Source organism: Puma concolor, chromosome E2 (assembly GCF_028749965.1).
Source record: "Puma concolor isolate L17-30 chromosome E2, mPumCon1.1.hap2, whole genome shotgun sequence".
Taxonomy (NCBI): domain Eukaryota; kingdom Metazoa; phylum Chordata; class Mammalia; order Carnivora; family Felidae; genus Puma; species Puma concolor.
In genome coordinates, this window is record NC_141681.1 from 4,735,452 (window position 1) to 4,750,245 (window position 14,794).

General features: G+C 59.4%; 1 protein-coding gene across 1 annotated transcript in view; it reads right to left on the bottom strand.

Annotated features, from left to right (window-relative positions):
• CRISPLD2 (cysteine rich secretory protein LCCL domain containing 2) overlaps positions 1 to 14,794 on the bottom strand; it is a 59,907-nt gene that overhangs the window by 24,262 nt on the left and 20,851 nt on the right. Inside the window, exons 4-10 of the mRNA XM_086688783.1 lie at positions 13,656 to 13,788; positions 13,214 to 13,329; positions 10,414 to 10,514; positions 6,298 to 6,441; positions 4,758 to 4,818; positions 1,866 to 1,932; positions 1,283 to 1,413 (exon numbers count right to left, since the gene is read on the bottom strand). Of these exons, the coding sequence (XP_086544909.1) occupies positions 1,283 to 1,413; positions 1,866 to 1,932; positions 4,758 to 4,818; positions 6,298 to 6,441; positions 10,414 to 10,514; positions 13,214 to 13,329; positions 13,656 to 13,788 (753 nt within the window). The remainder of the gene's footprint in view (positions 1 to 1,282; positions 1,414 to 1,865; positions 1,933 to 4,757; positions 4,819 to 6,297; positions 6,442 to 10,413; positions 10,515 to 13,213; positions 13,330 to 13,655; positions 13,789 to 14,794) is intronic.

Here is a 14,794-nt window from a genome sequence, read left to right on the forward strand (position 1 = left end):
CTCCCCTGCTCACGCTCTCCCTCAAAAATGAATAAACAGGGGGAAAAAAATGAATCTGCCTTTGGGTAAGAGCTGCGCTTCCTCGCGAATGCACTCGAAGCAGAAACTGTCTTCCAACCACTGTCTTTCCGGGGTCGTGACGGCAGACGTTTGCAGACGCCTCACCCCTACTCCCGGTGGGGACCAACACTCCGCCAGCAGGAAATAACTATGTTTCAATTAGAGGTTGGAGAAATAAAGCTTCTGTTCTCTTTGTGTTGAGGTTGGCAGACTCCCTGGGACGCAAAGAACTGCCCTCCAGACGCAAAGCTGGCCGCCGGGAGGGCCCCGACGCGGCTCCGGGACAAGCTGTGCGGGCCACGCGGGGCGCAGACCCGGCCGGCCACAGTGCCCTTGGTGCCCCCGCTGAGCCTGGCGCAGTGGCTGGCGTTAGGTCACTGGGCCTCCGCGAACGCATTCTCTGCTTCTGTTTAGACATCCTCACTCTCGTGGTGACGTGGCCCCTGAGACCCCAGCTAAGGCAAAGAGGGAATCTTGCGAGCCCTCTTGAAGAACCAGACCTTTCAAAGGGGAATGACTCATGCGGTTTTTGAAATGTTCTGCGTGGAACCCCCTGGAACACACACAGGCGCTTTGGCCACTGTGACCCTGGCTGCAGAGGCGGGACGGGCCCTGACGCAGGGAGGCTCTCTTGATGCGAGGCACCGTGGCCCAGGGACGCAGGGAGCTGGGGCAGGGGCCCCGGTGTCCCTGCTGGGCCAGGCTCTAGGTGTCCTGGATGGGGGGAGGGGACTCCTGGGCACGAGGGGCCTTTCCAGGGGCGACACATCTTTCCTAGCGACTGTGGGAGAGCTGCGTCGTTTAAAAAACTGGCTGCCTACACCCGTGTGGACCAGCCGGGTCCTACCATGGCCCTCTTTCCCCAGCGAGACGCCGTCACCCAGAAGGGTGAAGACACCCGCCCAAGGTCACAGAGCAGGGGCGGGAGCACCAGGTCTGTCAAGAGTCAGCCTCTAAACCCAAGGATGGGAGGAAAAGCAGGAGTTGAAACTCAGCCGAATTAAACACTTAAACACACGCCCAGAAAAACCCACGCGGGTGAGAGGTGGTGAAACGCCTACGGGGTGATGTCTGAGCTATGGCGTTCAAGTTCACCGTGGCGGTTTGTTTCCCTGCTTCTTCATATCGTTCGGTACTTTTCAAAATTTCGACAATACTTTCATAACCAGGGACAAAAAAGAAAAAGAAAAGCGTTAAGGAATCCTGAGCACGGGACAGTTACCTCAAAGACTCCACGCCGTTTCTCTCAGACCTGACGAAGAAGGGGACCTTCCCGTTCCTGGTGACGTCCACCAGGCCACCTTTGGCGTCCAGGATCCCGTAGTGAATGGCGGCCCGGCATATGCTGGACGACTGGGGGCGGGAAGGGAGACGGTAAGTACGTCTGAAGTCACCTTTGTCCAGTCTGCTCTGGAGATGCCCAAGGTTTTGTCCCCAAGCCACAAAAAGCCAAAATGCCGGGCCAACGCTCACCCCGCTTCTAACTCCCGCCTTTCCCCAGAACACGTCTTTGTTCCTGGGTTGCTTATCTGAGAAAACCCATGCGAGGTGCTTTACGAACTAAGAACGGTGACAAACGGCCCTTTCTCCCCACGCAGGGAGGCATATTAACGCTCGGTCTAACATGGAGACTGACCTTCACGAGGGTCCACCCCGGGTCCCGAAAGTGGCTTTACTAGTCTGTGAGCCCGGAGACAGGCGCACATCAGCTCTGGGACGGAGGGGGTGGAAGGAAAAAAATCTCCTCGGGCCAAAACCAGCAACCTCCGTTCCAAACGCGCTGGGAGTCCACACGGGCCACTTACACTTTCGTAAAAGAGAGTTCCGAACACCGGCGCCTTGCTGCTCAGGCAGCCCGCTGGGCACTGGTACCTGATGGAGAAGAAAGCAAGTGATTCCCACAGGTGAACGTGTGTGCATGCAATCCCGCCAGGAATTCACCGGGGTTCTTCTCGTCCGGAAGTTCTATCACGGACACCAGAGAGAAGCAGGCTCCAGATGTTTTCAAGGGAGTCACGGCAGACCCAGGTGAAGTTCATGGTCACAGGAACACCATTGTGGATTCAATTTGACTTCGTTTTCATGTCTTTAACATTCATGTCATAGGGAGGGGGCGCCTGGGTGGCTCCGTCGATGAAGCGTCCGACTTCAGCTCAGGTCGGGATCTCACAGTTCGTGGGTTCGAGCCCCGCGTCGGGCTCTGTGCCGACGGCTTGGAGCCTGGAGCCTGCTTCCCATTCTGTGTCTCCTTCTCTCTCTGCCCCTGCCCCGCTCACACTCTGTCTCTCTCTCTCTCGAAAATAAACATTAAAAAAAATAATAAAAAGATTCATGTCAAAGGCAGAGACGCCAACCGATGGACAATTCACGGAAGAAAACCAAGTGGTTTCAAAGGCACCAAAACAAAAATCCTCAAACATCAGTCATCATAGAAGGCGCAAATGGAAAGGGCAAGCCTCTTTCTAGGTGTCAGATTCCAAGGGTTTTTTTTTTTTCTTTTTAGATAGGATAAAATTCAACGATGGTGTTCTTGCCCAGGAAAATGCACCTTTCCAGAAAGCCTTAAAAATGCCTATCCTTCAATTCTTAAGTTTTCCTTGTAAGCGCATAGCCCAGGCCAGAAGCCGGAAAGTCAGGCCCACGTACTGCACCAAAGGTCTGGAATCATTGAAAGACCAGGAAGAAGCCGGCACCGTCGGAGGGACGGCCTAACACATGTTTGTGCGGTCGTACGTTACGGTATGATGCATCCGCGAGAAATGAGGGTTTTGGAAAACATGTGACTTCGGAAAATCTTAAATGAAAACAGTAGCACATGAGGGGCGTTAGCTGTGGGAGCCTCCCCGGTGCCCAGAAAAAAGACCAGAAGGGAAGCTACATCAAATCTCTACGGATATCGCGGAAAGGCGGGGAATCTTTAGTTTTTTCTCTAAACTCTGATGCTGGTGGTGTTTTCCTGAATTACTGACGATACACGTGAATACTTTTTAAAGTCGGGGGAGAGGGGGGGAGGCCCGGTCAATACTATGACTGTAAAAGCACCGTGGACAGAAAACTGATGAGCCAGGGGATGGGCTGACTTCCAGGAGGCGAACCGTGGACGCTCCTGTGTTTGCAGGTGGGGGGAGTCGTAGCTCCCGATCAGAGGCCTCTAGTGGCCTTCGTGTGGCCGGACCCCTGCCTTCTCCCTGCTTGCAGAGGGTCCCATCGACCCCCGACTCCGGAACGTTCTCGAGGCTATCTGACGGATGTTCTCCAGCCTCGTCATTTTTTTCCCACTGACGACTCTGGCGTGATGTTCTCCTCACGAGCTCGCGGTACAGAAAAGCACGTCACCGCGAAGGGACAACTGGGCCCCACGGCCACGCAAATGTGCCCTCACGCCGTGCCCAGGTCATTCCGGCACCCGTGGTTGCCGCATTTGTTCATCTACCGACAACCCGACTGCTTTGACGTCTTCGGCACCTGCTGGCCCTCGAGCCACCTCGCCCTGGGATGCCCCGGGGCCACTTGCTAACGCTCCTGCCAAAGTCCGAGCAAAGCCTCCTCCTGGCACACCGAATTCCGAGTCGCCAGGGTTCGAAGCAGGATCTGCTACCTTCTCATTCTGGTGTGCGCACTAAACAGCACGATTCGCGTTCAGGGGAACGGTTGCCGGGAGCCACAGGCGCACGAGGCGGCTGGGCTCCACCACCGACACGGGCTTCCAGCCACGAGCCTGGGGTTGCGCGTGACCCCGCGGCACGTGGTGTCCGCTTGCTGCCCGAAAGAGCGGCCCAACGGCCGCCTTGCCAGACCCAAGCCCGGCCTTCCTGGCAATCGTTCCTCAGCGTCTGAGTGGACAACACGAAGTGAGCCCATCAGCCGGACGGATTCATTCAACTGCCGGGGAACATCCTGGTGGCTCTGACTCCAGTGGGGACTCGGGTTTCACAGCCGTGCGGCTGGATCTGCCCGTGGCCAACAGCGCCGGCTCACACGTGTCCTCCCACGGCCCCCGCCCTCCCCTGCTCTGCACGGGACCCGGGCCACCCCGCGACCCCCTTCGCGCAGCAGGTGGAACGGAGCCCCGGCCACGCACGAGCTCCGTGTCTACAGCGCATCTGCTCCTGGCACATCCACAGCCTGGGGATTCTCTTTGGACCAAGGACCCAGAGCATCCGTCACTCGGGCCCGTCCTCCCCACGAGGTGGGAGCCTGGGCCAGCTCCCTGGTCAAAGGCTATCAACCGGGACTGATTTTAGCCCTCAGGGAACGTGGGGCAGTTTCTGGGGCCATTTTTAGGCATCCCAGTTGGGGGTGGGGGTGCTCCTGGCATCCAGGGGGGTGAGGCCAGGATGCTGCTCGACGCCCTCCAGTGCACAGAACAGCCCCGCCCCAGAGAATGATCTGGCCCTAAACGTCAGGAGTGCCGAGGCCAAGAAGCTCGGGTCTAGGCACTACACAGTGGCAGTTGGAGGGAGCCCTGCGACGCCACGGCCGGTCTAGCCTATGACAGGGAACGAGCCTGCCTAGCATCCCGCTCGACCCGGCACAACCGTTGTGCTAAGAGTAGAGGAGGGCATTTTCCCCCGAGTCTCTACCCAGCTCGGCCCGGCTGGCCGGCAACGCACTGATCACGACGTGGCCCATGACGGCGGCACACGCTTCGAAGGGGGTGCAGGCGTTGGCCAGAGAGGGGTGCAGCCGGGCCTTACCTGTTGCACGTGGACCCTTTGCACTTGTCCTTCATCTTGGTGTCACAGCTGACAACTTGGGCTAGGAGAGAAGTGAGGAAATAAACGTCACAGAAGCAGGGGGATCGGTCTGAGTTAACAGACACCACCCCCCACTCCGAAGAACTTTCTGGAACACTCTGGAATCCGTGCCACAACCTGAGCAGGAGCAGTGCCCACTGGCTGCATGCTTCAGCTGTGAGGTTCCAATCCCTGACCTGCCCCTTTAGAGAAGCAGTGTGACCTTGGATATGTTCCTTCCCCTCCGTGAGGGTGTGTCCGCATACGGATAGTGGGGATAGGACCTTGGGTGCTGTTTCTGTCAGCGTTAACTGAGAACGCGCATGTGGCTTCGGAGGGGGGGCCTGATACGCACCAAGTGCCCTGAAGCCCCAGAAGGTTCTGGAGGGTGGGACTTACAGGCCTTCTCCAGCCAAGACAACTTCTGTCGACCATTACTTTCTTGTCTGTCTTACAGGGACACGTCAGAATCCTGGCGTGGGGTCAGAGTTTGTCAAAAAGACTTATTTGGGCGCCCGGGTGGCTCAGTCGGTTAAGCATCGGACTCTTGATTTCGGCTCAGGTCACGATCTCACGGTTTGTGAGTTTCGAGCCCCACGTCAGGCCCTGCGCTGGCAGCGTGGAGCCTGCTTGGGATTCTCTGTCTCTCCCTTTCTTTCTGCCCCTCTCCTGGTCTCACGCTCTCTCTCTCTCTCTCTCTCTCTCTCTCTCAAAAGCGGATGAACATTTACAAAAATCTTGTTTCTTGATTTGTCTCTCTTATTTAAAAGAAAGAAAGACATTTATTTTGTAATGTTAAATTATCATTTTCTTAACGGAACCGGCTTAGGGGAAGCAGAGAACCATGAGTGGACGACCCAGGCCTGTGTTGTGCTCATGAGAAAACACCCCTCCAGAGCCCCGAACCTTCAGGAAAGGCGCTACCTTGGGGAAATGGAGCACTGAGCTCCAGCCAGGGCAGGTGAGGGCATCGAGGGGCAGGAGAGGGGAAAGCCTGACAACACCCTGCATTTGGGGACTTCCAGGAGCCTTGGGGGGAACGCGGGTGGCACTGCGGTGATGACCTCAGAGCTGACACTGGGTGGCCCCCATTACTGCAAAGGATGCTCAAAGCAACCCCACGTGGGCCTTACTGTCCCCTTTTATGGATGAGCAAACCAAGTCTCGAAGGGGCCAGGGAGGGTCCGAGGCACCAGAGCCGGGCCCGGATGCCCGCCCTGCCGGCACCTCCAGGGGGACCCAGTTTCAGCCCAGGCCCCCTGCTGAAAGGGCAAGGCCTCACCTCGAAATACCTGCCTGGCGGGAAAGGCCCCCCAAGCACCACTCCCATAACGCTTGCTTTGGAAATGACTTAAAAGTATCCTTTTTGGAAAACGCCTCGGGGCGGCGCGTTTGTACCCAGACCCGCCCTGTGTCCCCACTGTCTGCCCGCTCGGAGCCCTCCCCGCCCCGCGGCGCCCCTCCTGGCCCCCCCCCCCTCGCAGAGGCGGCCCCCACTCACTCATGTAGTTCACCGCGGCCGCTTTCTTGGGCTTCGTGGGTCTGGTCACCCTCGGCTGGACCCAGACGTGCTTCTCTTCCGGGACGGGAGCCACCTCCACCTCGTTCATCTCGTCCGTTTCGGGTTTGGGGACGAAAGTCTCTTCTTCACGGCGGGGGCGGGGGCGAGACAGACAACACGAAGGATGCCACATAAATGCACTTTGTGGGGTGGCAGGGGCGGGGGGGGCGCGGGGGGGGGGGTGGCGCACGGAAACGGCAACCGGGAAACCGAACTTGCTTGCGGTTCGCTTTCACAAAGACTCGTTTCAGCAGCAGAGAGAAAGTTCCACGGCAGCACCGAGCCGGCCAGGGGGCATCCCACCCGCCCAGGCGAGGCGGCCGGCTCTCTGCTCGCCGTGTTTGCTTTGGACCCGGGGGCAGCCCCGACCAGAGGTGCGAACCCCAGTGCCCGCACCCGGGTGGTCACACTGGTTCCTTGTCCTACCCCCTCCCGCTCGCCACCACCTGCCCGAGGGCGCGGCTTCGGGGGGCCGCCTCCCCGTCCGAGCCCAAGCTGGCACGGTCTCCCCTGAGCTCCCTCTGGCCCCCGGGGCTCTCCCTGGGGGAGGGGCCTTCCTCGTCTGTGCGCCCACCGTGGCGCACGGGGCCCCACGCCGCTGTCCTCGGACCGCGCTATGCCCGGCCACCGGCAGGGTCAGCTCCCTTCCGCTCGCCTGTGAGTCCCTGCTCAACCGCGGCTTTCGGGCTTTCGGGCACCGAAGCCTCCCTGCCCGGCGCTCACGGCCAGCTTTTTCACATTCAAAGCCGAAGCTGGGTTGAGTTAGCCCATCTCCGGGTTAAACGCAGAGTTACGTCGCCCCGCTGCCGTCGCTTCTCCAACCTCGACCACGACCCCCGAGTTTTCAAACACGCTCAGTGGCCACACAAATTCCATTTCTCCTAAGGATCAGGTGCACCTTCGAGTTTGCATCCTGAAAGACAACTGCGAGCCACTCCTCAGAACCACCCTCAGGCCGCCACGGTGCCACGGTCCCAAACGGTGAACTCCAGCCGAGGCGCAGAAAAGTCTTGCCAGTTTTATTTCCTCGAGGCCTTGTCGAGGGCCGACTGATGCGTGCGTGCCTTTGCCGGGGAAGCCCTCCCACCTTCACAGCGTGCACACCCGTCCCCCAGGAGCGTCCGTGGACCAGAGCTGGAAACTGCTGCCTTAGAGCCACCCCCCACCCCCCGCCGCCCAGTGACGATGACATCCGGGGCCTCCCCGGCCTCTCTGTGGCACCGGATTGAAATTCAAGTCCTGGCGAGCGCTCACGAACCCCCTCGCCTCATTCCTGAGGAACAGCGACCTCTCTTCTCCAAAGGGGGAACCAAGTGTCTCGGAGCTAAGCAAAACAGGCATGCAAACGAGGGGCCAAGTGTCCCCTGCTTTTCAAGGCTGGGGCGCTCTGCACCTGTCTCCCTGGCCGGTCCCTCAGGTGAGGAGAGCGGGTGGGACTTAAGGGGGGGGAGGGTGCGGATTTAGGTCCAGAGCCGGGGTGCTATCCTAATGAGAGCTCTGTTCACAGGTGCGATGTCACCACCACCTGGAAACTCCCTGGGGCCAGGAGAGAGCCAGCCTGTTTCTGTCCCCCCCCCCCACCCCACACCCCACAACGGACATCCGGCTGTGCACCATTTTGCCCAAAAAATCTGCTGAATGAAGGATGAGCTAAGTCTTAAAAGAAGTGTGTCTTTGAGTTCTTGGGGGAAAAAGAGGAAAAAAAAAAAAAAAGAAAGAAAGAAAGTCCCGGCTGAGTTCAGAGACATTCAAGATGGGAATTCTGGAATTCGCCACTTGTAGCCAAAAGCTATCGGTGACGGCTTTTTACAAAGACCCCGGGTTTGCCTCTGCGTCTGGCCGCTGTTCCCGTCAATGTCGCTATTCAGGTTGGCCCTTCAACCGAAAGCCAGAGCTATCTCGGGAATGAGCCGGGGTTTCTTCCACTGGCCTGTAAGATTTTTATACCTCATAATCGTGGCTTTATTCAGCCGAATATAGTTTGCTAGAGCATCCGAAGCATTTGAGGCCTCACTATTTAAGCAAATGGGCAGACAGTCCTCGCCCTCAGACGCACACATGAAAAGAGGTGTGCTTACCCAGAGGACAGGCTGTATTTGAGCACATCCTAATTAAGGTGCCCCGCGTAGAGCAGCACAGGACTGGGGAAATTCCGTGCCCAAGGTCACTGCAAGGTTATGGTGCACGCTGTCCAGCCCTGGGGGTTCAGGGCACACGGCTGGGCCTACGTCCTCCCGCAGCTTCCTCCGTAGGTAGGGACAGAGCTCACGGCTAACGTCTTCTGAACACAAACCGTGTGACCGCCCGCCGGCTCGGCCCTTCCTCGGTGTGCGGTCCCGTCTCCCCAGGAGGCATGATCAGCCCCATTTCACAGACAGGAAAACCGAGGCTCAGAGAGGCTAAGCTACCCGTTCAAGCTCACACAGCTGAGGGTCACACTGTCCTTCCGTGAAGCCCATGTCCTTGGTCGCCACACAGGGTCCCGGTGTCAGGCTGGAGGGGCGGAAACTTCTCTCACAGTCTATCTGTATCCCCGCTCCATCTACCATTATAGGTCAAGGCCTTGCCAGGCACTCTCAATAAACGCTTATTAAGTAGCTTACGCAGATAAGCTGCTTTAGAGGAGACTTTCTGCGTGGTTGGCTGTGGAAACGGGGAGTCCTGCCAAGGGAAGTTGGGCGTCTTCCACCAAAAATAAAGAAACAAGTACAAAGGCTTCATTGGGTGGGTAACCGAGCATCTAAGGTGCCTTTGTGTGCGTTTGCTCTTTGAAAATGACCCTCTGGGGGTACCGGGGACATATGTATTCAGAACACATCTGCTACGGGACCCTGGAGGCCCCAGGGTGAACGGGCAGCTGTAACAACAGGTGATCAGGGTTCACGAGGGGTCCCCGTACAGTAAGACTGCAGAAGCAGGTGCACTGCCTGTGTCATCAGGGAAGCCTCCCTGGAGGAGGTGGGACGCCAGAGCCGTGTCTCCAGGAAGAAGGTCGGACCCCACGCAAGGGAGGGAGTGCCACCACACCTGCCCACTACTTCTCCGAGGGGTAAAGGGCCCGTTCGCCGAGCATCATGTGCCGGCGGCTGGCGGGAAGGAGCTCCCGTCCCTCTCTCTGCTTTCTCCCAGCAAACCGCCACAGAAGGAGTCTGTCGCTGTTACAGCTGGGGAAACTGAGGCACAAAGAAAGCCAGCGGTACGCCAGAGCGCGCACCGCCAGTGACAACACAGATGCCCCCCCCAGCCCAGGCGGCTGTGGCTTGGGCCCCTGGCGCCCCTCACGGAGGGGCTCTGAGAACAGTGCTCTGAGAACAGCCCTGTGATGAGATCAGGTTTCCGCAAAGAACAGCGGGAGAGCCAAGAGGCCAAGAGCGTCCCTCCCTCACGCTCCCCAAATCAGCCCTCGGGATCCGACGGGGGACTCACCCCTGCTGGGGCGACTGGAGTGCGGCCACAGGCCCTGCCTGCCAGGGACACGGGGAAGGCCGGTCGGGCCCGAGCGCCAGCCCCTGCCCGCTTTCACGTACCCCCGTGACCCCCACTTTCAGGCAGGGAGACTGAGGCTCAGGGAGGGGAGGCAGCCTGCCCAGGGTCCCACTGCTGGAATGCAGCGGGCGGGCTATTCTCAAAACTGGTGTGCGGGGCTCGTGAGTGCAGGACTCCGAGCGGGGACACCCAGGGGGGTTTCCCTAAAGACAAGGGTGTGGAGCCCCGAAGACAGAGAAGAGGGACGGGCCAGCGGGAGAAACCGCAGTTCGCAGCCTTTCTCTCTCCCAGCTCATGACCACACGGTCCTCACAACTCCAGGCACAAGTGTGTGCTCCGCTTCCTGCTCTTGCCCCGAGGCTGCATCTCCCTCCTCAGGAGGCTGTCATCCCCAGCCCCGCCGGATGACAGTCAATGCCCCCGCGGTAAGCCCCGTGGCATGAGCTATTCCCCTGGGAAGACACACGTCACTGCTCGTGGCAATGACCCCGCTGGACCTCTGTCCCGCCAGGTCTGCACGTCGTATCCCGGATGGGAGCAGAAAGGCGCTCCCGGGGGGTCACGACCTACCTCGGTAACACAAGTTGTTTCTGCAGCCGCCTCCGTAGCTGGGCGGGCACTCGGAGCAGGGCCGGCCGGTTTTGTAGGGGGCTTCTCCAATCCAGTTCCCCCTGCAGACAGACCAGAAACACCATCGGGGGGGGGCCGCCACCCCAGGGCCTGGGGCGCCCCCCCCCTCCCCTCTCCCAGGCTGTCTGGGGGAGGAAGGAGGGCATAGGCTTCTGGGCAGCTGCAAAGAGTCTAGAAAATTCTAGAAGAATCCCAGTAGTGTCCTGTCACGTCAGTGTGCGTGTCTACATACCCCTTCGGCCCCATGCCTGCCCGTGTCCTGCCCTACGCGACTCTGAACGCCGCGGGCCACCCCCTACCCAGGCCCCAACACCTTGGTGCTGGGAAGCTTCTGAGGTGCCCCTCTTACGCCACTTCTCAAAAGTTGGCAGAGGTTTCGTCGCAGTCTTTGGCCCCCAGATGGGCTCGTCCCTCCCCACCAGCCAAGTCTGCCCCCCATCTAGGGTTCCACATTTCCTCAAAGACGAACCACTAACGTTTATGGCCTGATGGCTGGGTGCCAGGTCCTAGGCCACCGTCCTGCGGGCAGACGATGGTCTTACTCCGCCAACAGGTCCTTGGAGTAAGCGTCCCCCCGACACACGAGGCCATCAGGTTTCGGGATCCCCCGCTTCTGCCCAAACACCACCCCCGAGCCCACCCTGTCAGCCCCCCCCCCCCCGGTCTGGCGCCCGGGTCGGCGTCCTGAATGGCCAGCGGCTCGGACTCTTAGGAAAGAGGCCGCGGACGCCGCAGGGTGCGAGGCGGCAATCAAAAAGGCCCGCCGAACAGCCAACACTGTGGATTAATCTCGAACACCCGGTGTTGAGCAGAAGACGCCAGGCGCGAAAGAGCCGATCTGCCTGGCCCGTTGCCGTGTGGGTCCCAACCAGACAGACTGACCGACGGGGAGGGATGTCAGAACGGTGGGCCCTCTGGGCAACACCCTGGGCCCCTGAAAACACTCTCCGTCCTGGGCTGGGTGCTAGTTCCATGAGTGTAGACGTATCATACGGACTGAATGTTTGCCTCCCCGCCGGCCGCTAATTGCGGCCCTCACCCCCAGTGTGGAAACGGGGCTTCCCAGGAGGTAAGTGGGGTTCAACGAGGCCACAAGGATGGGGGGCCCTGAGCCACCAGGACTTGAGTCTTTATAAGAGGAGACACTAGGGGCCCCCCTCCCTCCACCCTGCACGTACTGAGACGCCACATGAGGGCACAGGAAGGAAGAGAATCACCAGAAACCGGCCTCGACCCGGGGCGCACAACCCCTAGAATGTGAGCCCCCAGCCCCCGGCACTGGGTCGCGGCCGCCCGCACGGGCCGGTCCACGCAGACACGGGTGGGATTTATCGAGCCGCACGCTTAAGACCAGTGGGCACCGAGGACCCCGAATCGGTTTCCTAATGTGACAGATCATGAACACGGAATGTTAAAAGTAAAGGTCTGTCAATTATTAAAAAAAAAAAAAAAAAAAAGACTAGCGCGTACCATACAGACGTTATTCCTTTTGGGGAAAGAACAACAACAAAAAACCAGCCGGAACCAAAAACAGGCAGCACTTTTTTCTGCTAGGTTCTTCCGGTGGATTTTTTTTTTACACCAACAGTCAAATGGAAGTATCCCTCACCCGCCACCTGCCACCGGGCCGGGGTTGGGGGGGCGGGGTCCCACCATCGTGGGCCCATCACTGGTCTTTGTCAGGCCTGCGCCTCCCCCCGGCGATGACATAATCGGCCGGCCCTCAGGCCTGCGGGCTGCCGAGACGCGGCCGGCTCGGGCAGCGCCAGATGCTTTCACCCAGAGTGGCTATTTGCTTCCCGACCTTAGCGATGCTGCCCCCCACCCCCCGCCCCACGCCGCCTCCTCGCGGCCACTCCCGGCCCAAACCAAATAAGTGAGGTCATTTGTATTGCATTCGGTCACGGAGCAAGCACGCGCCAAGGGCACACCGTGCGCGCGGCTCGGTGCGAGGGTGGCGGCCAGCCCCGCGGCCAGCGTGCAAACCGCGGGCTCTCCGCTGGGAAGATCGTGCTCTGAGAATCGGCACGTATTTGAGGGGCAAAGGGGGTGAATGAGTGAAGGGACCAGTGGCACGCCGACGGTATCAGCATGGCGTGAGGAAGAAGGGGGCTGCCACACAGAGGTGCCACGCGGGCCTTCCCAGCAGGGGAAGCGTAAAAAATGCGAAAACCAGGTCTAGCGTGACTTTGTTTGCTAGAATGCTGTCCGCTGCGTATTTTTAGAGAAGAAAAAGACCAGAGTATTGCCATGGCACACCCCACTGGTTGGCCGGTCAACAGCCATTCCCACTTCCGATTGGTCGGACGGTCCCAGATGACCGGCAAAGCCAGTTAGGGCAATTTCATTGGTTAAAGCCAGCTGGGGAAATCTTGTGCCCCCCTCGTCTGTGAGTGGCCTGGTTCTGGCCAATGACATGAGAAAGTGGGCCGGGGGTGAGGAAGGCCTGAGAGAAAGCCCTTTTCTACCATTCTCTTCCCTTTAGTTTGGGGGGATGTGATGGCTGGTGCTCTGCAGCCATCTTGGGAGCAAGAGGCTAGGATAGCACAGCCGGGAAACAGAAAGAGCTTGAGTCTTCGCCGATACCGCAGCGCTTTTAAGCTACACCGGATGCACCCATCGCTAGGTGTGTCGTTATGTGAACTCGTGAAGAGACTTCACCACTCAAGCCTATTTTAGTTGGGTCCTCCATGGCCGGCGAGCGCATCCCAGCCCTTCCAGCCACGTCACGTGTTCTTACTTTGGAGAGTAATTGCACACGAGGTAGACCGCGTTCTCCCAGACATCTCCCCACACGTTCATCCTCGGGCAGGTGTTCACAGCACAGCCGACCTTGTTGGTGGCGGCCCAGACTATCTGAAAAGAGGACACCCGTGTGTCAGAGTTAAGGACGAGCCAACACGACGTGACCTCGATGTACAGGCTGCTGGTGCTAAAGGGGTATGATGTGAAGCGGGGAAGGACCAGATTTTTTTTTCCCCTCACCCCCTGAAGATCCCTGTTACACTCTCAGCTTCCGTACTTGGGTCACAAACACCAGCCCGGCCCGCCGGCGACACCTGGAGTTAACGCCACGTCAAAGAAAACAGCTGCGGCAACGGGAGTGCAGAGTTTCCTGGCTGGGTGGCCGTCCTGCGCGGCCAGGTGAGTGAAGGGGCTCGGGGGGGCGCCTGGAGCGTTACCTGCGTGTAGTGGGTGCACATGGGCCCGGAGCACCTCTCCGGACACCAGGGGTCGCACTCGTGGGGGTAGGGGTACGTGTAGTGCTTCACCTCGTCGTACCAGGACTGCACGTGGAAGCCGGGAGAACGGTACCTGCGGGGGCAGATCAGCCTGTCACGTCCCGGCCCCCGCACCCCCAGCAGACAGAGACCGCAGCAACCAGCGACACCACGCACGGGCAGGCGGGAGGAGGGGAGGCTCCGGGCAAGGGGCCGCAGATCCCGCCCAGCGCCTGTATCACTGCCGAGAACCCCGACTTGCAAGGGCTCCCCTTGCAAGGGTACCCCCGGGGTCCCCCTGGGCGCCAGGAGAGTCCCTGGGGGGCCCACATGCCACCTATGTGTGCGGGAAACTCCCGCCCGGCCCCCAGCGAGCCATTCTTTACGTTACAATCAAGCGTACATTTGGGAAAATATACGTGGCCCCTGAGCGCCCCATTTCCCAGATGTCGCTTAAAACACAGGTTGACGGGGCGCCGGGGTGGCTCAGCCGGTTAAGCCTCCGACTTCGGCCCGGGTCATGATCTCACAGTTCGTGAGTTCGGGCCCCGCGTCGGGCTCTGGGGCTGACGGCTCGGAGCCTGGAGCTTGCTTCCCATTCTGTGTCTCCCTCGTTCTCTGCCCCTCCCCCGCACATGCTCGCACTCTGTCTTTGTCAAAAATAAATAAACTTAAAAAATAAAAATAAAAAAAATAGAGCAACAACGCAAGTTGATTTCAGGCGTTGAGTCCGTTTAAGGTCAGTGCAGAGAACAACAGTGAGTGACTGTCCAGGTAAGGCTCAGATAGGACATCCACAGCGGCGGGGAAGGTCTGAAAGCTGGGAGATGGCTGGCTACGGGGGGCGCGCAGGTCCCTGGCACCCCCAAACAAGAACCCGGAGCCTCTCGTTTCCACGCGGTCACGGCTGGCCGCACTCCTGCCGGGGACCCCAGGAGTCAAATACGAGGCGGAAAAGGAATTCAAGACGCAGGAACCGGCAGTCAGAGCTCTGCAGTCACGTGGGCAGACCCTTTGGGGAACTTCCTATTTAGGGTTTTATCACCCGAGCCCTCCCTTGCCCCCAGGGGGAGGGGACGCCTGTCCCCACCCGGTCATCA